General features: G+C 35.8%; 2 protein-coding genes across 2 annotated transcripts; both read right to left on the minus strand.

Moving 5' to 3' along the window:
• Positions 1-1,074: 1,074 nt before the first annotated feature.
• Positions 1,075-4,360, minus strand: LOC149620771 (uncharacterized). Its single transcript, XM_089854600.1, has 10 exons — positions 3,795-4,360; positions 3,582-3,728; positions 3,382-3,481; positions 3,100-3,301; positions 2,496-3,045; positions 2,244-2,430; positions 1,913-2,185; positions 1,668-1,839; positions 1,309-1,457; positions 1,075-1,256 (listed from the first exon to the last, which is right to left on the minus strand). The coding sequence occupies exons 1-10, from the start codon at positions 4,131-4,133 to the stop codon at positions 1,075-1,077; spliced, it is 2,301 nt and encodes a 766-aa protein (XP_089710726.1). The 5' UTR covers positions 4,134-4,360.
• Positions 4,361-14,146: 9,786 nt separating this feature from the next.
• Positions 14,147-20,209, minus strand: LOC149620772 (glutamate receptor ionotropic, kainate 2-like). Its single transcript, XM_089855238.1, has 3 exons — positions 19,928-20,209; positions 19,352-19,569; positions 14,147-14,538 (listed from the first exon to the last, which is right to left on the minus strand). Exons 1-3 carry the CDS (start codon positions 20,061-20,063, stop codon positions 14,254-14,256), a joined length of 639 nt encoding a protein of 212 aa, XP_089711364.1. The 5' UTR covers positions 20,064-20,209; the 3' UTR covers positions 14,147-14,253.
• Between the last annotated feature and the right edge of the window lie 398 nt (positions 20,210-20,607).

The following is a 20,607-nucleotide window of genomic DNA, read 5'->3' on the forward strand; positions in this document are numbered from 1 at the left end:
CTCTTGTTATAATTTGGGAATGTACGGCACATTTAAGTTTTATAACTTAATAGTTATGGCTAATAACGTTGAGCCTTATCAATTTGAACCGAAAACTGACTCATCCAGTGATGAAGAAATTATAAATAGGGATTCGGGCGAAGAATCTGATGAGAGTGCCATGGATATAGAAAATAGAATGACGAATGTCAGAACATGGTAATTGGATTTTCAATTTTAATTTAGTTTGAATGAACTCAGCCTTAATTAGTGTATATTTGGAAGGTGTACCTGTCAAAATTGTGTTGTTCTGGGAAGCCCTGAAGAATGTATCTGCTGCTGTGAACAAGTAGCAGTTAAAAGAAAATCCAATGAAGGTGGGCACCTCTGTGTAACACAACATGTGGGCTTTTCTTTGAACTGTCTTGAAGAAGAAGTTTTAAAGACGGCTTACAACGCGTATGTAAGAGCGGACATGAGAAGATTTGGCGTGAATGATAGGAACATGATTACTGCCGAGTACGATATTAGTTTTTATTGTTAAACTACCAGGTTAATTAGCTATTAATACGTTTTAGGAGACATCGTTACACAGCATACCGACAATTCGTCCGGTTTGTTTATCAACACTTGGGTAAACGCCAGAGGGTAATTATACCAGCTTGTGTTGTTAATAAGATAAGGGAAAGATTTCCTGCCCCAAACTTGATATACAAAGGATTTGTATATGTTTAAACCAAAAATTGAGTTTAAAATATTGTTAGTCTTAACTTTCTAAGTCAAAAGTAAAAGCTAAAATTTGTGATATTTAAAAACTAAAATACTAAATCTTATTTCTGATCTTCCAAGATAAACTAAAATATTGTTAAGTCTTAAAACTAAATTTGTGATACTACATTGTTAAGTCATAAAATTAAATTTGTGATACTACTAAATCAAATTATTGCTCAATAAAAGTTCCTAAAAGTTTTATGATTTGATGAATGAAATTAAAACATAGTTTTAGTATTTTTTTATTTAGTAATATGAAAAGTGCATTAACTGCACTCAAATAACACAATATTTTAAAAATTAAAAAATTCAGTGTCATCAGCCTTAATTTTGGAATCTAGAAACATGGTTTCTAATTAATTCAGCTTTAGGTGGTTGGATGTAAGTGTTTGACAAAGGAGGAGGCACAAGATTTGGTTGCATTTCTAGATTTAATCTTGCTTCTTCGTAAGATGGAAATTCACTTCTCCTTTCAAAAACTAATTCAATTAGTTGATCCTCGTAATCTGTTAAAAATTATAATTAGAACTTTTTTTGACTGAAGGACAAATATTGTACCATATGTGGCCTCTTCTTTGACTGCAGATACAATACAGCGCCCTTTCTTCGCTTTGGGAAATTTGGTTTTGTAGCGCATTTCTCCATTGGCATTTTCTTTTTGACATCTGAAACTGTTCTCATTGTTGTGCAAAGCCGCCAGAGCTAACCTGAAAAACCCATATAAGGAAAGAAGTAGTACCATTTCAAACCAAATGATTGTTGTTAACTTAGACGTGAGATATACAGGGTGTTTCTGAAAGGTCTATCAGAAATTAAAAATGTTCTATGACATTTTGCCCAAAAGAACATCCCTTTTAATTTCTGATTGACCTTTCAGAAACACCCTGTATACATGAGTTTAAAATAAAGTCCATTACCTTGACTGCATGCCTTCATAAAAGAAGTGTCTATTTTTTGGAGCCATTGTTAGCAATTGCGAATGGTATCCTTCAAGGCTACTCGTTTGACCATCGCTGGATATCATTTTGATATCATTGCAAAGCCTAGTATTTTTTACAATTTTGGACACTTGAATGTGCGCCATTGTACCTAAATTTTAGTTATTACATTTTAATTTTATAAAATTGACGGTTCATCGTAATTTGATAAGGGTAAAGCTTACCCTCTCTAATCCATTTTTTCTTTTTCGTCCCTTTCACTCGCGTTTCTTGATTCATTGGTGGGTGAACGCAATTTTTGAAATATTCCAAATCATGGTCCGTGTGTTTATTTGATATGTGGTTAAGCAAGCTCAACCATTTGTCCTTTTTCTCTAGAGGTCTTCCTGGACTGCTACAAGCGCACCAATGAAGGTGATTTGTGAGACTTTGAGTCCATCTCTCAATTATTTGGCAATCATTGATCTTTGCAGCTTGGTTAAATTTCTTGGCAACGGCTTTAAAATGGTTAAATAAATACCATGGAATGATACTCATGTTTGAACTAAAACGTACCTTTAGAAATATGCCAAGCATCAAATTGATGAGCCACTTCAGGATAAGATTCCCTCAAGTATTTTCTGACTTGGATGTGACGATCAGTAATTAGGGTCTTTAGGTAAACTTCGTTACTGTCCAGTACCTTCATGCAACGCTTTAAACCCTCTAACTCCATGGCGGTGGAAGATGTAACTTCGTTACTCTACGTAATCAAGCCAATTCAATATGATAAAAATTATTATTTAAAAACCAAATGTGTTATTGTACCTGTACTAGCTGGAATGTTACTATTTCTCCAGTTTCTAAATCCATGAGGGTATAGGAGCCATATTTAGCACTATGGCCAGGACTGTCACAACGACCATCCCCTCCAAAAGTGTACCTTTCAGCCCTTGCTCTATAATAGCCAAGAAGAGCTTTTTCTTCTCTTTGCCAGCGAAGCATAATCGTAGGATGTAAGTAAAATTTCTGGATTTTGAAATAGGTCCGAGATGAAATAAATGGGATTTGGAGGAAGTTGAACATTCTTATGATGTTTGTTGAGTGACCACCAGAAAACAAGATTACTGCCGCTGAGATTAAATTTCCAAGTGGCATTTTTCCATGAGTTGGTTGGCTAAACCAAGTTCTCACATGTCGATTGACACACTCAATTTCTATGGCAACCATTGTACCCAAAACCTGTTTAATTTTAGCTACTGCTGAACTAGAACAAACTAAGCAGGTTGCAAAAAGGCTCATCAGACAGCTCTCAAAAACTATAAACTTTCTTTCATTTTTCATGTCGTGACTGGGCAAATCTTCGTCAGATTCAGATCTGTAAAGTTTTAATTTGTTACTTCTATTCCGTTTAATTAAGAGAAAAAAATACCCTGAAATATCAATGGGATTATAAGATGGGTCCTCTTTTTCGTTATCTTGGAACTCTTCATTGCTGCTGTTGTCATCATCATCACCAGTAAAAAGGATTTCTTTTCGTAAACCCACTATAGGCTCGTTAGATGTGTAAAGGTTGCACTGTGTCTCAGCGTTACTAGTTTTCTTAATCTCAGTTATACTTTCAGTTTGTACAGCTTTAAAAGTAAATGACATTATCAGAATATTTTTAATTTAAACCAAAAAAAAACAGTTACTTCTGTCAGCTTAGATTTACCTTTCGTATTACTAGCAAATTTTGTCTGAGATAGTTTTGAACGATAATTTATTCTCGGGGTTTGACTACTTGCCGGTTTTGTTTTGGCTTCTACTTGTTTCTGTATGTATTTAAATGTAATATATAATATCTACACTTATACCTTAATCATGATTTTTTATGTCTAAATTATTAACTCTCATCATTTTACACCATAATACCTTATTTGAAGAAGGTATGCCACTAGTTGAGGGCATAATTATTTCGTCATTATCAGGTTCGCTGGAGTCAGCCTGCATTTCCTCGTTATTTATTTCCTGATCAAAAGTGCCTGAACCTGATTTAACTTTAATTAAGTCACTTACAACCTAGATGTAAAATAAAATATAATAGAAACCAAAAACGCATATTTCGAACTTCATAAATAGGCCTACCTCTCTTCTACGCCGCTTTAACGCAGCCACCCGTTTAGGTGCCAACTTTGGTTCATTGAACGAGAATATTGTTGGTACAGCATTGGGTTTTAATTTTGAATTTCGACTACCACTGTAACCAATTGAAGACAAAAATTCTTTTCTTACACTTAGTTCAAAACAATCCAGTTCAAAATGCAAATGACATACACGCGAAGCCTTTGTAGGCGTGAAGTTTTTCCTTTTAATTTTAGCTAGCCACTGCTTTAAAAGATCCTTATTATCCAAAGGAAAACGATAAAAACTATTACCGGGGTTTGCGCTTGAAGATTTACACGAATAAGCACAACAATAGACCATTTTGGAAACAAAATAAATTAATAACCGCTAGCGAAACTTAACACCTTCCTATGATCTACGCGTTATTATCCACGTCGCGCCGAAGCCCGAAACCCGTTTGTTTGTCGCCAACTACGTCACGGGCCCTGTTCGCTTGCGCATGCGCCGTTGGCTTTACGGAAACAAGAGACGGAGCTAGATGCTTTGCGTGAAAGTACCCTCCGGGAAAGGGGATAGTGCAGGTAGGCTTTAAAGATACACCAAAATAATACCACTAGCGCTAAGGGAAACTTAGTGCGTTCAACACCAATAAATTACGTGACGTCGTACCAATACACTAAAAATAAATTCAAAATTCCTGCCATCACCATCACGTGACACGTGACGTTATCAATTCCTCTCAGCCCCCCCCCTCAGGACGATACACACATGACAAATCATAAAAATCAAACAGATCTCCCGCCACCATAGGGGGAAGACAATGGTTATGCATAACAATGATTATGCACCCCCCCGCTCAACGCAGCCCCCCTTCAGGCACTGCACTACCTAGAGGGAAAGAGAAAAAAAGGGGGGGGGGTAGTAATGAAACCCCTACAAACAGATCGACTTTATACGACAGTTTTTTTATTATACGCCAGTGAACTGGCGTATACAGGCAACAACTGGCGTATACTGGCGTCTATACTCTCTCACGACCATCATATGGTCTTTTGTCCATCCCACATGGACACCAGACTGTACTTACTGGATTCTACTCCATCATCATCGTTAAGATTAAAATGTAGGCGAAGATCGGCAAGGGTTACGGGAAACGTCTAGCCTCCCAATGGTGGAGCTTCCACACCAAAAGTTCACTCAATTGCGCTGTTTATTATCCTTAACTGCGATTCGAAACCTATAATCTATTCTAGAGCGGTAGCTCTCTTAGATAAGACTTCATACAAACTTTAATGTATAAGGAGGGTTTTTTGTTTGGATGTAACTTTTTTGTACTGTATTAACTGTTTAGAAAATATTCCACAGAACTACAATTCGGGTCCTCAATATGTGGTTAAATTTTCAACGTCATCCATATAACAGCTTAAATTTTAAAAAATAAAGTTGCTAAGGGTGGTTTTCACTTCCATAAAATTAATCAGCCCTTTTTAAGAAAAACTCGATATTTCCCAAGAAAATAACATGGGATTTTTTTTCCAAAACATCTTTTTTGTCCAGTACCTTATAGACTTAACTATACGTTTGCCAGACTTGAAAAGGGTTTTAAATGAAAGGTACAACATTTTACTAGGCGCTACGTGATTTTCATTGACTATAATTGAGTCTAAGTATGTTTAATTTAAAATTTTTAAACCATTCCATTTTGCGCAATTTTAGCATTGTAAAGAATCAGTTTATGATGACAGCACGTATAAAGTTCTTTTTTCCATTTTCGTGGCGGTTGAAAAACAAGGGTAACTTGCATTGTGCGAGCTAACAATAATATTTTTAGTTACCAACGGCCTTTGGGACAGAAAAAATAAACGTGATTTCAGATGATTACCGACTACTGGTAATTAAGCTAGATTACCGACTAATGGTAATTAAGCTATATTACCGGTGGCTGGTAAATAAGGTAGATTACCGGTGGCTGGTAATTAAGCTATATTACCGGTGGCTGGTAATTAGGCTATATTGACGTTGGCAGATAATTAAGCTAGATTACTGGTTCCTGGTAATTATGCTAGACTAGCTGTTACCCGCGGCGTCGCTCGCGTGTATAAGAACTTTCATCAAAATGATATAAATAATGTGTAGATTTTATTGATGACTAATATTTTTGTAGAACCCTAGGAGAGAAGGCACTCGGCGTTGCCTCTCAGCCCGTCGGGATATTTTTTATTACTTTTCACGTGGACATTATTCCATAAAGAAGGGTTTTAAGTTTTTGGCCGCCATTTAAAAAGATGGCAACAAATCGAACCCAAAATACCATTCAGCCCGTCTTTAGGTTAAAGGAAACCATTGTACTAAATATTTGTGAAATCGGTTGAAACGCGCGGACTTTATTGCATAGAGAATATTTTCTTACATTTCTGGGCGCCATTTTAAAAGATGGCGAAAAATCGAACCCGAAAGACCATTCAGCCCGTCTTAAGGTTAAAGCAAACCAGTGTACTAAATATTTGTGAAATCGGTTGAAACGCGCGTACTTAATTGCATAGAGAATATTTTTTACATTTCTGGGCGCCATTTTTTAAGATGGCGGCGGATTGAAAAAATCTTTCTTATTACGCGCCTACTACTTATGGGTAACGTTCCTGCAAATTTTCAGCCTTCTAGGGAAAGCGGTTTGGGCTGGGCGTTGATTATCACTCAGTCAGTCAGTCAGTCAGGACTTTGATTTTTATAGATATAGATTACCAATTTCAGGTAATTAAGCTACATTACCAACGGCTGGTAATTAAGCTAGATTACCGATGACTGGTAATTGAGGTAGATTACTTTTGGCAAGAAATTAAGTTAGATTACCGGTGGCTGGTAATTAAGCTAAATTACCGCTGGGAGGCTATTAACCTATATTACCGGTGGCTGATAATTAAGCTATATTACCGGTGGCTGATAATTAAGCTATATTACCGGTGGCTGATAATTAAGCTATATTACCGGTGGCTGATAATTAAGCTATATTACCGGTGGCTGATAATTAAGCTATATTACCGGGGGCTGATAATTAAGCTATATTACCGGGGGCTGATAATTAAGCTATATTACCGGTGGCTGATAATTAAGCTATATTACCGGTGGCTGATAATTAAGCTATATTACCGGTGGCAAGTAAATAAGCTATATTACTCTCCTACGGTTTCTGAACAATTTTAATTAATATTAAGACTGAAGTTACAGATATTAATAAAAACTGTGTTTTTAAGTCAAAGACGGGAGATTATGAAAGATAAGTGTAGAAAATTAATTGCCTGAAGTACAGATATTCAAATTTTTACTTTTGAAGACACGATCATAAAAAATCAATTATTTGAAAAAATTCTTATCTTAGTTTTTGGACCAAATTTTCTTTTCAACATTATTTACAAAAGTAATTTCCTCTAAATAGTTGTTCTAGAAAAATGGCATCTTCAAGTATTTTTAGGGATACAAGCGTGATACTAGGTTTTAATTTTTGAGTAACATTTGCTTTTAGGAGGTTCAAATACTTGGATATCTGAAAATAGGAAATATTGCGAAGCTGAAAATTACAAAGGCCGTTTGTATGTTATTAGTGTCGAAAAGGTGTTTAGATAGGTAGTGATCTTTTGGGAGCTATCACGTTAGTTTTGTTACTTTTAAAATTTTAAAATTAACGAACACGATTTGTTCAGTTTTCAGACGGTTTTTTTTATCAGTTATCAACAATGTTCTGTCCTTTTTATTCTGCTTATAGGGCCGAGTACTCAAACCTAGTTGTAAGTTTTTGATAGAAAATAAAAGAGATACGTGTATTATTTTTAAAATGATGCATATGTTTCGTGATAAAATAAAAGTAAGTTTGGTAAAAAAATCTAAGATAAGAATTTTTTTAAAATAATTGATGTTTTATGATCGTGTCTTCAAAAGTAAAACTTTGAATATCTGTCACTTCAGGCAATTAATTTTCTACACTTATCTTTCACAATCTCCCCCGTCTTTGACTACAAAGCCAGTTTTTATTAATATACTACCGATTTGAGTAAGACGAAACAACAGGCGTATGCTTCATTTCAAACGTCAGTAGAAGTCAAGTCTCTCAAGAATATTTAATTGTCCTTTTTAAAAACGATGTAACGCGCAATAAGCCATAGATTTAGTCGTTCAAATAAAGTTTTATCTGTTACTATGCCTAGTGAAACAAAAAGTAAACATTCAAGGGCCGAGTTGAAATAAAATATTTATAACCATGCCTAAAAATAGTGCCGCATCGTCTGCACGTGTAACCGTGCGTTAGAGTGCTCAATGAGTAATTAAATAACGCTTTATACTAAAGTACCAATTCATGAAACCTCAGTTTCAAAGCGACTGTATAGAAATGATTTTACCTTTCCCTAATATAGCTCCGAAGTACAGAATAACTTTCTTCAAAGCAAAAGGTAAGACTGAGTTTCGAATTCCATTGATCCGCCTTTGAATGATCTCAACAAAGGTTAAAAGAGCGAAAGAGCAAACCAACCCGATCCAAATCTGACCAAATATGTCACAAAATTAAGCGAAAATTGTTATTAAAAACATCTAAGATGCAATTTTTTAGGCTACGTTAGTCTATATTAGTTTGTGAGACGTATATTTTAGCAGAGCGGTAGCTCTCTTAGGTGAGACTTCATACTGACTTTAATGTACAAGGAAGGTTTTTTGATTGGATGTAACTTATTTTGTGTATACTCAACTGTTTTTAAAAAAAATCCGCAGAACTACAATTTGGGCCCTCAATATGTGGTTAAAATTTCAAAGAGATTCATTTAATAGTTCTCATTTAATAGTTCATTTTATAAAAAATAAAGTTGAGAAGGGTTGTTTTCATTTCCATAAAATTAATCAGCACTTTTGGCAAAAAACTGAAAATTTCCCATAGAAATAACATGGGATTTCTTTCGCAATTGAACTATAAGAGTAAATCTAACTAGTTCTGTAGACGTCAGGAAATTTTCACAATATCACCCAGGGAACACAAAATTACTAAAATTTCCCCTTCAAAATTTCGTCCCCTAAAAATATATAACCTTTGAGATTGAAAAAAACGTTTCTTACTCCCTTAGAGAAAGCGTTTATGCCGTTGAAAGTTCCAGTTGAACCCTTGTTATACGTCGTGTTTTTTGCCGAGAGAAATCTAAAGCAAGAATACATGAACTCTACTGTTGGTATTCTTGTTTTAAATAGCTTCTTATCAAATGGTGGCTTGTCATAAGTTTCTGGTGTATAAATCATCATTATATTCTGAAAATGTATTAATTTTAATGCCCTGTAACTGGATCGTAGTGTAAAATAATTGAAAGCCATATTTCCTAAGCGTAACTGCAAGTATATTTAGACTTACGAGGTATGTCTGACTGACACTCTTTAATTCGAATTTGTCTCTAGGTAAATACTTAAGACGGTTGTTGTTTTCGAAAATGTAATATATCATTCTTCCAAATAAATCGTAGGGTAGCAACCCTGATGGCTTGAAAATAAAATGAAATATTAAACAACTAGTAGAAAATCCCGTTGCGGCTAATCCAACGGGCGCTAGTGTACTGTTTCAGCAATATTCATGGTTTTGGTTTATACTTTGTCGACGTTATCTGCACCGATGGTGGCTAGATGACTGTCTAAATGTGGAAAAACCTATTCTAATCTAAACTATCACACGATATTTAAAATGCAAGATCCGATTGCCACGTATTTTTATATCCTACTAGTTTTCGCAATTCGCAATGTAGCTGGGCAAGTGGGCACATTCGGGAAATTATTAGGGTTTCACCGACACTGGCAATTGAACTTTTTCCTTAAAATACCCATCAAGACCTCCCCTGCTTTGCAAATACACAATTTTCGTTGCCAAGGGCACGCCGCCAGGATTTATTTACAGGGATGCTAAGGAAGATTTGGGGGCCCCTCATAATATTTGAAGAGAAAAATTTAGTTGCACAGTGTCGATAATATTAAATTAACAACTATTTTTATCATATTATTCATATAGAGCAGTTTAATATATTTAAGTTCAGTATCATCAGACATATTATTATATAAACTATAGTTTGCGAATAGAAACACGGAGTCAGAGAGAGAGAGGGGGGTTTTCAGTTAAGCCCCCTATGAGGTCACTGTGCACTTATGATGTGGTGAGGAAAAGGGAAATCGGTTTACCAAAAGGAGTCTGACCTCGAAGTTTTATGGCACCAAAAGGAACGGGAGAGAAAAGGGTTAGGTAAGGAGCGCAAAACAAACAAGATGACCCTAGGGCTGAGCTCATAATTTTAGCCACATCGTGACGAATAGAAAATTTAAGTGAATAGCCGCTCGATGCGCTACCTTTAAGTGTGATACAATGATTACTAGTAATCCTAACTTCAATTAATTTTCTTCTGTTATAATTATATTAGTGCGACACAAATAGGAAACTTGCGCATCGTGCAAAAATGATTAATCGTAACGCATAAGTAAACCCTTAATTGAAGTACAGAAAATCAGACTGATTGCTCCCTCGATGCGCTATCTTTATCTGTGCTAAAAAGATTGCCCGTAAACTGTACATCAATAATTTACCTTCTTTTATAATTGTAATAGTGCGACACAAACGGAAAACTTGAGTGAAAAGCCCCACAATAACGCATACCTAAACCATAATTGAAGTACAGAAAATCCAAGTAATTAGCCCCTCGTTTCCCTGACCTAAAAAATAATAACCTGGGCTGTAATCCTTACGTTCATAAATTTACTTATGTTAAAATTGTAATATACTATATTAAATATATAAAGATACTATATACTTCCTTTTTGCTTTTAAAATTATTTACGCTCTCTGGAGAAATGCAATCAAATAATCGTTTATTTCGCTTTAGATATATCGAGAAAACGTAAAACACAATTCACAATTAGTAACCTCACTTGTACAATTAAGTGAAATGTTTAAACTTACTATTACAATCCCCATCCACGTAATAAAAGAACGAAAAAATCACCTCACCACAATCCTCTTTCATTCACTGTCCCTTCAATGACGAAACAAAAATTTTACCACTACTTCAAGAATGACAACAGGGCAGGTCAAACTAAGAGCCTCATCGTAGATGTACATCATACGATGTGGCTAAAAATCAAAAAGCGAGATAACCCATTTTCCGTTTTGTAGAATATTGTAAAAATCAGATGCCAAAAGGATAATCATCCTTGTGAAACTTTGTCTAAAGTAAATTGACTTGTAGGCTAAGATCAACATATTGTAATAATGGTATTTTAATATTATGGGAACCTAATTTCGGAGCCCCTCTGAAATTTACGGGTAGGCTGGCGGCGCCACTGGCCTAGGGTGGTTATAGAATCCAAAAATTTAATCCGACCTTTTGGTGAAAAAGTCAAAATTTTCCCATAGATATAAAGTGGAAATATTTTTCAAAATGAGTCAAACTTAGGAACGTTTTTAAAGAAACTATAGGTTCGTTAGTTTTGGGAACGATCTTTTATTAAAGGTACAACTTAAATGTGGTGCATTTTTATAGTTTCATTAAATACAATTAAGTATAAATATTACTTTTAATTTAAAAAAAAACACTCACTGGATATAATACTGTTGGACCTACGTCGTTTTATCGCGGATTAAGGGACTTTAAGCAAGGAAAATGCTAAAGCCATTAAGCCCCGTTTTCATCAAAGCTAGAAGCGAGAAAAATTCGCGCTAGAGCGAGAAGAGTTTGCTAGAACTTTGTCTGGCTTCTAGCAAAGGTGTTTTCATTGCCGCGGGAACCCCTCGCTAGACGCGAGAAAACGCAAAACTAGAGCGAGAAAATGACGCTAGCTCCGATCTGTCAGAGACAAACATTTTCTAGCGTCCCGCTTAGCAAGAAGCTAGAGTGGGATATAGACCGAGTGGGGAAAGGTGAAGCCCCGCCCATTGACATGCGCGGTAACCACTGGATGTTTTACTTCCAACAGTAACAGGTAGATGGCGGGAAAATTTGGTCTTTGGCGCGAAATTTAAAATACTTCGTTTTTAGAACATTGGTGTTACAAAAGACATTGTTGGTTGAAATTGTAATAAAAAACTGAACATTGGTGTTATTTTATAGATTGTGAAAAATATTGCCTCCATTTTTTAAACACAACTTACACATTGTTTATTACTAAAGAATAAAGTTGAATATATTCAAGTTCATGAGTTTTTCTTTATTCAATTTAAAGTCAAGGGAGTAGGTTGAATTTAAATTTTCAATTTAAAATTTACTATGACTTGTAAATGCGCGTTCCCGCCTTGCACAAACTCAGAAAAGGATGTTTATTTATTTTATTTTCCAAATAATCGTGACGTTAGACAACAATGGTTTAACTTTATCGGTAGAAATAGCAATGATGCCTTAAGTGGAAAATATCGGCACTTGCGTCTTTGTAAGGTAATGTCTTGTTTTATTAATGAATGAATAATAGTTATTTAATAACCACTTTGTTTGAAGGATCATTTTTCTTCGAATTGCTTTGGCACAAATGGTAGAAAACTCCCAAATGCAGTTCCTACAATTGGAGCACCAAACCCAATTCAAAAAGAAGTATCCATGTCTGAGAGGAATAAAAGAAAAAACACCGGAAATGATATGGTAAGTTTAGATTTAATAACATCGCAATATTGTTTGGTATCATGGATGTTTTAGTTATTTATTGCAATTAATCCCAGGACGAGATGGAAAGACTTTCTAAAGTGCGGCGTTTGGAATCAATTGATGTGGCCAAAAATGTAAATAATCACGATTATGAAACAGATTGAATGTATGTTAAACTTTTTGGCGTTGGTCTAAACTTTGCATTAATATGTTAAAGGCGTCTGTTGACAATTCACGAAAAAGCCACATCGAAACACAGACAGAAACGTTTTCTGATGAGTCAAAGAATGCCTCTAAAAACCTGAAAATAATTATAAAAGATTTGAAGACTTCAATAGCGGAATTGTCACAGAAGAATACAGACCTTGAAAAACAGCACGCTAAACTGCTTTCGGAACACGAAAGATCGAGGTACCAATTAGAGAAAGTAATGACGGCCTTTGGCAAACTCTTCACTGCGGATCAAATAAATCACGTTGTAGAACAGCGCAAACGATGCAAACAGTGGTCTCCTCAAGCCATACAATCGTCGTTACAACTTCTATACAATATTGGTACAAAAGGGTACAATTTCTTACGTGAGCAAGGCCATCCACTTCCAACAACAAGGTGCCTAAATCAACATCTAGAGACGCTTCAATTTCCGCCAGGTATTCAAAGTGCCACGCTGCGCCTGCTGCAAAAACAATCACCCAAAATGACAAAGATAGAAGAAAGTGTTATACTCTTGGTTGACGAAATGCAAATTAAGCGGTCATACGAATATGATGCTGGATTAAAAAACTGTATTGGGACATTCAACATTGTCTAACCATGCAGTCGCCACCCAGGGATTAGTGGTAATGGTTCGTTCTGCTTGCTCCAAATGGAAATACATTCTTGGTTGGCATTTGGTTGGCAACAGTATAGACAGCGGTGATCTGAAGAATTTCATGACGGACTGTATAAAATGCCTTCATGACATTGGATTTAACGTTGTGTCGATAGTAAGTGACATGGGCCCTAAAAATATGGCTATGTATCGTGACCTAGGAATTAAGGTGTCATGTTATGAAAAGAAACACCACTTTACACACCCGTGCAATCCAGAGAAAAAGATTTTTGTAGTACCAGATCCACCTCATGTTTTGAAAAGTGTTCGAAATTCTACATGTTTTGACACAAGACAATTGAACATGAACGTGTTTAAAACCTAAGACATATAAACCAGTAGACATGTTATACAACTGGGCATATAATCGTGTAAACATGTCTAGGTACTAAGCATTATAATATAATAACATGACATATACCAACTTAAACATGTTAAAATGCTAGATATGACAAGCGATCAACACATTGTGAACCTAAACATAAGATGTTGCAAACCTAAACATCATCCCTATTTAAATATCAGTATTTTAACCATAACCGTTACATTTTCGTGTTATTTACAGGCTTTTTTATGCTTTGCAACTAATATTTCCATGATGAGAACCATGGAAGCTAATCCCTGCAGTGAGAGCATAAGAATGAATGCACCAGATAAATTGCTGATGTTAAGAGGCGTGGCCTCATTGTATTCTTCGGCGATGAAACATTTCCACAAGTTTCTACTCTCTGAATTTACCCAGTTCTCTATGAGATGGCCTTCAATCATCTAACGAATTCTGTAAATATAGAAAAACGCCAAAGAACTGTTTTAGCCAAATAGAAAATATTCTTTTGTAAACAATCAAATTTTTGTAACTACGGTTCGCAAAGAACAAGCACACCAGAATTTATTGGGTTTAATTATTTCACAAAAATTTCATGATTATGTTTTATGAAAAACAATTATTTCTCTTTATAAGGGCAAAATTTTAGTAATGCATAAAACCGGTTATTTTTGAAAAATAATTCTTGTAATTAAAACCAGCCACAAATTTCATCCAGAAATAAAATTCACGGTTTCCTTTCAGATTTCGACAGTTTTTGGCAAAATTAATCTTCATTGTTGTTTGTTCGATTACAATCACAGCCTTGCCATCTTTAACTCGTTGAAAAAGGTAGGGTTTGTCAAACTCCTGTACTTTGAATGCTGCTTTTGAAACCCCGTGATGAACGATGTTTTCCCAAACCTTTTTATACGCCGGAATATTCGTTTTCTAAATAGAATAAGCATTTGTTGATATAATTACTCACGTTACCTGTTGAGCGATAATAGTTTAAATATTTGTACAACAGCGCCAGCAGGGCGCAGAGTGAACATTGGTCCACTTTAATAATTGCATTTTAAATATATCTTCTTTCTCAAAGATAGTTTAAAGGTTGAAGTTGATAATTTTAAACTTTTTGAGGATATAGACTTAACAAAATTTAAAATGTAAACCAGAAACAAGCAGATTGGTATTTCTACCATTTCGTTATCGCCCAATATCAGGGTTTTATTTTTTAAATTGCTCATATTAAACTCATAATTTCAAGAAAATAAACTAAGCATTGTTTTTGAAGAGTTAACTACACCAAGCCTGTAGCTATTTTACATGTGGGTGCCTTTACAGCGTATGCTAGCCTTTAATGCCACAGTTGACCGAATGTGGCCTATTACCGATAAAGGGAGGGTGAAAAGAAAATCAAGTGATTTTTTGCCGATTCTTCTAATAATAATAACACCGAATGATATTAAAATACAATTAGTTTGAAATTTCATGGCTCATTTTAAATAAGTACTACCGAGCAATCACGTAACTCCCTGCCTTTTTGTTGACAAAATTCTCGTGGTACGCTCCGTGCCTCGCGCCACGATTGTCATATCGCGCGCAAATTCTATCAAATCTCGCGTCCCACGAGAAATATGTTAGTAGATTGGTCGGAGGTACTGACTTAAAATTATCCTTGAAATTTCAAACAAATTGTAATATTAATATCATTCGGTGTTATTTCTTGGATGTTTCATTATGTAGAATGCTCTTATAATTAGTTGAAGAATCGTTAAAAAATCACTTGATTTTCCATTTCATCCTCCCTTCAAACTCAGCAACGTTTAATGGAGGGAAGACTGAAAACACAGTGAGGGAAAACCTCTTTAAAATGTGGGAATAGTATTATTTAACAAGTTGGGAAACCAAAATAAACCTCTCCGAGTCGAGACGAATTTACTTTCCAAACACAAGTCCACCATGGTCCATGGACGATCCAATACTGAAGGACGGATGGCAGAGGGAGAGAGTTGAAAAATACTTGTTAATTCGCCACCTAACGGCAGATAGTAGCAAACCGGACAGAGGGAGAATCAACGTTCTAACGAGGGAAGCAGCTAACGTCTTATTTTGTCTAGATGGCGCTAGCGTTTTCCGGGATTTGACTCCGCATTTTCATAACACCCTCCATGTTGGGGCTGAAAAGAGGGAAGTAAGCTATACATTGGTTGTTAAGTCGCTTAGTAATGGGCTGCCATTGGTCCTTCAGTATTACTTCGTCCTAGGGTCCACCAGCCAATGAGAAAAACCGGAAATACGTAGCTCAAATTGGCAGGATATGGCGAAGGTCATTTGTAAATGTTTAATCGTTTAACATTTCCCCGTGTATTCTCATAATTCTAATGAGGACCTAATATCTATCACTTAAGTGTGTATTTAACTTTCGGCTCACTCTGAACCGTTAACACCTCTTGAAAGAGGACACGAAACAAGGTCAATTCTGGTTTAAATCTAGGGTTTCTTATTTCATAGACCCAATCGCTTCAACACTTATAGAGACGAAGTATTAAAATCCATATTATGTAGTGAAATTAAAAGTTGCGTTTACACTATATATAAATGTAGTAAAGCTGAATTAAAAAGTAAACACCAAATTTGAAATGTTAATATAAAAGATGTTCTTGGAATACACAACTACTAAAAGAATCGTAATGCCGAAAAATATTTAAAATATTTCCATTTAATATTCTGCAAAAAGGAAATGTTATCGTTTTGTAAGAGATCTTATCATCCTACTCGCTTTATATTAACTTTGATATGCGTGTAGTGTTTCGATTCGGATGCAATCTTCATTACTGGTTCTATATAAACTCTCACTTGTGTCATTACATAGAAATAATAGTTTATCTTATAAATTGTGAGGTGGGGTGGCGTAGCGGTTAGCGCTTTCGCCTCGCAGCAAGAGGATCCCGGGTTCGATCCCGGACTGTGGCACCGGGTGAAAAATCTGGGAAGAAATCCTTCTGCGTAGAGTTTGTAAGTTCTCTCCTCGCTTGTTAAAGGAGTTTTCCTCCGCGGTCTAACCCGGTTTCTCCTTTCCATCAAAACTTGCAGAGGTTAACGGTAATAGTTAGTATAGGGCGCTGTCGGTTAGCTGTGGCATAGGGGCTAGCCACCACCCCTCTATGCATTGTAAAGGCGTTAGATAAGTGGCAATAAGTCGCAAGATGACTTGGTCCAATTAGCTAGCTGAACTTATTAAATATAATTATGGTCCAATTAGCTAGCTGAACTTATTAAATATAATTATTTTTAATTATTTTAATCTTCAATAATTAACATTAATAATAGTTAAATCGTTTAAAATAAAGTTATTCCTATTATCTTTTGAAACTTTTCTAATATTGACGTTTAAAGTGAAGGGTACCCCTCTTGCCCGCTTTCTTCAAATTTTGGGGTATATATACGATTCGTTTCCAATATGATAATAGATAAAAACGCATTCGCGTGAACCCATGGTGGAAGCCCTGCCCTGGGGAGGCTAGACGTTTCTCGTGGTACACGGGTAGTTGAGCGGTTTTCCAAAGAGTGTTTTGGAATAAAGCGGTTCCCGAAACAGCGGTTTGCAAAACTGGGTGGAAGCAAAACCGCGGTTGCTGTTTCCGCGTTTCTCAATACAGCGTTATTTCCCAAAACAGCGGTTGCTGTTTCCGCCCAAACTGTAGTTGATAGGGAGGGAAATCTTAATTATATTAAGTATATAGAACAAAGAACAATATTATGCAAAAAGGAGTAATGTTATATCGGAAGTAAATATAAAATATAATTTTTTGGAAAAGGGATATTATTTTGGGAAGTCAATGAAGATAAACAACAATATTTTGGAAAAGGCGTACGAAACAACGCTCAAGATATAAACGCTGTGATCAAAATGCGCTAAAACGAGAAATGGCTATAATGGCAAACGCGTTTATGAAAAAGCCGTTTTGGACAATGCTGTTTTGATAACACGCCCAATCGATAGCATACCGTTTCTCTTAACCCTAGCCGATCGCCGCGTATATCTTAAAACCGAACGATAACGATGGAGAAGAAGCCGGAATGGACAAAGACCTGAAGATGGTGGTGCATAGAAGCTGGTGTCAATGTGGGATTGATTAAGAACAGAAGATGGTGGTGCATAGAAGCTGGTGTCAAAGTGGGATTGACGAAGAACAGAAGATGGTGGTGCATAGAAGCTGGTGTCAAAGTGGGATTGACGAAGAACAGAAGATGGTGGTGCTTACGAGCCAGCAAGTACAGGCTAGTGCCCATGTGGGATGGACAAAGACTAGCAGATTGTGGTCCTTAGAAGCCAGTTAGTAAAGACAGGTGTTGGCAGATAAATGGCCAAATTTCCGTGAACCGCGAACGCGTTCCGGAAATCGGGTATTTGTTTGCTCCGATACGCAAATTGCGAACGCGGTCACGTGGGGTGTGACAGACAGACACACCGACAGACAGAAACACCCACAAGTCCAGTGTAATACCTCTCCGTGACGTCATCGTCACTCGGAGAGGTAAAAACTGCACATTGTCTGGGTTTTTTACAAGCGTTTCACACGGTGCCTCTATCCCGAATTGAACCCGAAACCATCTTGCTGCATAATTTTAAATTTTCTCCATATAAGTTAGTGTGTTTTTTTCCTTTCCTGTTTTTAGCTGGGTGTGGTTATATCTAATACTAGAGATGGCCGATACCAGGCTTAAAGGCCGACTTCCAACGTAAAGGGTTCAAGCGAACTGAAAACCGAGCATCGAGACTAACAATGGAGCGACCGTGCTGATTTTCGAATCCCCACTGGGGTAAAAGATGAAAGGATTCTAGCTAACTGAAAGCCGTGAAATGTGGTTCTAGCGAACTGAAGATACGCAATAGAGAATTTCCTTCAGGGGATTCGAGAGGAAATAAATTTAAAAGGATTTCTGTTGTTCATCTTCAGTTCGCTAGAACCCATCCAACTTTTGACCCAGCGGGGCTTCGAAAATCAGCACGGTCGCTTCATTGTTAGTCTCGATGCTCAGTTTTCAGTTCGCTAGAACCCTTGTCGCTGGAAGTCGGTCTTTAACTCGATACCGGTGCAAACATGAACCGATACCGATATTTACTCACTATGATCCAAAATCCGATACTTGAACCGATACCGATATTTTTAGTAGTACAGTGCCATTTACATATGTATTAAAAATACTAGGAAATAATTATAGAGTAATTTCATGAATTATAATACTAAGTACAATGTTTAGAGGTGTACTTCAAAAATAATATTACGGCTTGTCTTTTTTAACTAGTATATGCTGAGAGGCACTTTATCCTTATACTTCTACTAATTTTTAGTAATTTATTATTGAATTATTGAAAGTATAAAGTGAAATTCATTCAAAATATTTGCGAAACTAACTTTTAGTTTTTTTTTTGTCATTTCAAAATATGGTGATAAAAAATATTTATTTTTATTTTTATCAACAGTTTTATAGCTATTGTCGCTTATTAGTTATTAGATAAACTATATTCAGGTACTTTTTATATAAATGAGAACTCATCACGATTGACATTCATAGAAATGTCATGTTGCGCCATATAACGCATTTTAAACGTGTATCGGTTTAGTATCATATTAAACCAACCGATCCGATACTATCGGGAAACCCCGAGTATCGGTGCCGATACCGATATGGTATCGGTACCGGTTCATCCCTATTATGTACCCTATTACAAAAAATGTATAAAACTACTCACTTGAAAACATTGGTAGAATAGATGATAATCAGGAAAATGCGGAACAATTTCTATTCGTTTTGCTAAGTCTTCGATACCGGTAATCATATCTTCTTTTCCAGACACCATAAGCAAAGCTTTAAACTGACCAGAAAAAGAGTTTACGAGAACTAGCATTTTCAGCAACCAAGTTGAAAGAATTAGTCGCCCCCTTGACGTATCAGGTGACCGTGGTGACCCTAGAATTAACGGAAAGTTGAGAATCATTTTCTATATTACTTCACAATGAAGCCCAAGAGCTAAGAGGTTCTTCAATTTACTGTACTAGTTAAACACTTTGCCAATATGAGTGCGATATGACTGAATTATTTTTTGATTTCTTACTAAATACCGTTGTCTCACTGCAGTAATTTTGCTACCAATTCTTTTAATTTATTATCCAAGAAATCAACATGTAATTGAGTTGCTCATTCTCAACGTAATGTATTAATTTATTATTGTCTTTATCGACTGCAAGTCACAACAACTTTTGCAATTTTAAATATATTAATTTTTAAATATATTGAAATTCTAGGAAAGACAGAGTGGTATACGCACCTTCGGAAAAGAATGACGCTACAAACGTCCAGTTGTAGAAACTTAAGATATCCCAAAACGTCTTTGATGTATTTTTGCGTAACAAATTGTTCATCAGAAACTCCGAGACTGTGGCGTACAAAGATAGTGCTATCATGGATAGCAGTATTCCATACCATATCTATTAATTTAATAGTTAACTCAGTTAAAGCAGAGGCGGCATACTCTTTGACAAAACCGAACGAAGTACAATATTAGCTTTTATAATTTATTTATCAAGTTAGAAAAACAATAGATAATCATATTAACCAGGAAATTATATAACACCGAAGGGCCAACTTTCTATGTTAGGCATTCGGCGTGTGATTCTTTCAAACGAATATTTCATCCTCGATTTTTTATGAAAATTGAACGCGTCAAATGCATTATTTGTATAATAACCCCTGTTATGTGTAATTCCTCTACGTAGTATGCATAAAATCCCTAGGCGGATGTTCAATTGTTTTTCCTTCCAATGTTTGTATCCTAATTTCTGGTGAAGTAGAAGGGTAAATTCGGTGAGGTATTTTCTGAAACCTCAAAAATCATGTTCAAAATCCTAAAACGCCCAAACATTCTCCCTAACTTACTATGGTATCTATGAAGAAAATATGTGAAAAAAGTATCGAAGCTCCAAAAGGTATTCCCGTTATTCTGCCTAT

The sequence above is a fragment of the Phalangium opilio genome, unplaced genomic scaffold (genome assembly GCF_054372755.1).
Source record: "Phalangium opilio isolate 3A_F unplaced genomic scaffold, DU_Popi_V2 ptg000209l_1, whole genome shotgun sequence".
Classification (NCBI taxonomy): domain Eukaryota; kingdom Metazoa; phylum Arthropoda; class Arachnida; order Opiliones; family Phalangiidae; genus Phalangium; species Phalangium opilio.

Excerpts from the sequence above, each read along its gene's own strand:
- LOC149620772 (XM_089855238.1), bottom strand. The coding sequence starts at position 20,063 with ATGATAGCACTATCTTTGTACGCCACAGTCTCGGAGTTTCTGATGAAC. Across the intron at positions 19,570-19,927 it reads AGCGTCATTCTTTTCCGAAG|GGTCACCACGGTCACCTGAT; the intron begins GTGCGTATACCA and ends CGTTAATTCTAG. Across the intron at positions 14,539-19,351 it reads TATTCTACCAATGTTTTCAA|AAAACGAATATTCCGGCGTA; the intron begins GTGAGTAGTTTT and ends TATTCTATTTAG.
- LOC149620771 (XM_089854600.1), bottom strand. The coding sequence starts at position 4,133 with ATGGTCTATTGTTGTGCTTATTCGTGTAAATCTTCAAGCGCAAACCCC. Across the intron at positions 3,302-3,381 it reads ATTTGCTAGTAATACGAAAG|CTGTACAAACTGAAAGTATA; the intron begins GTAAATCTAAGC and ends TTACTTTTAAAG. Across the intron at positions 1,458-1,667 it reads TATGAAGGCATGCAGTCAAG|GTTAGCTCTGGCGGCTTTGC; the intron begins GTAATGGACTTT and ends TGGGTTTTTCAG.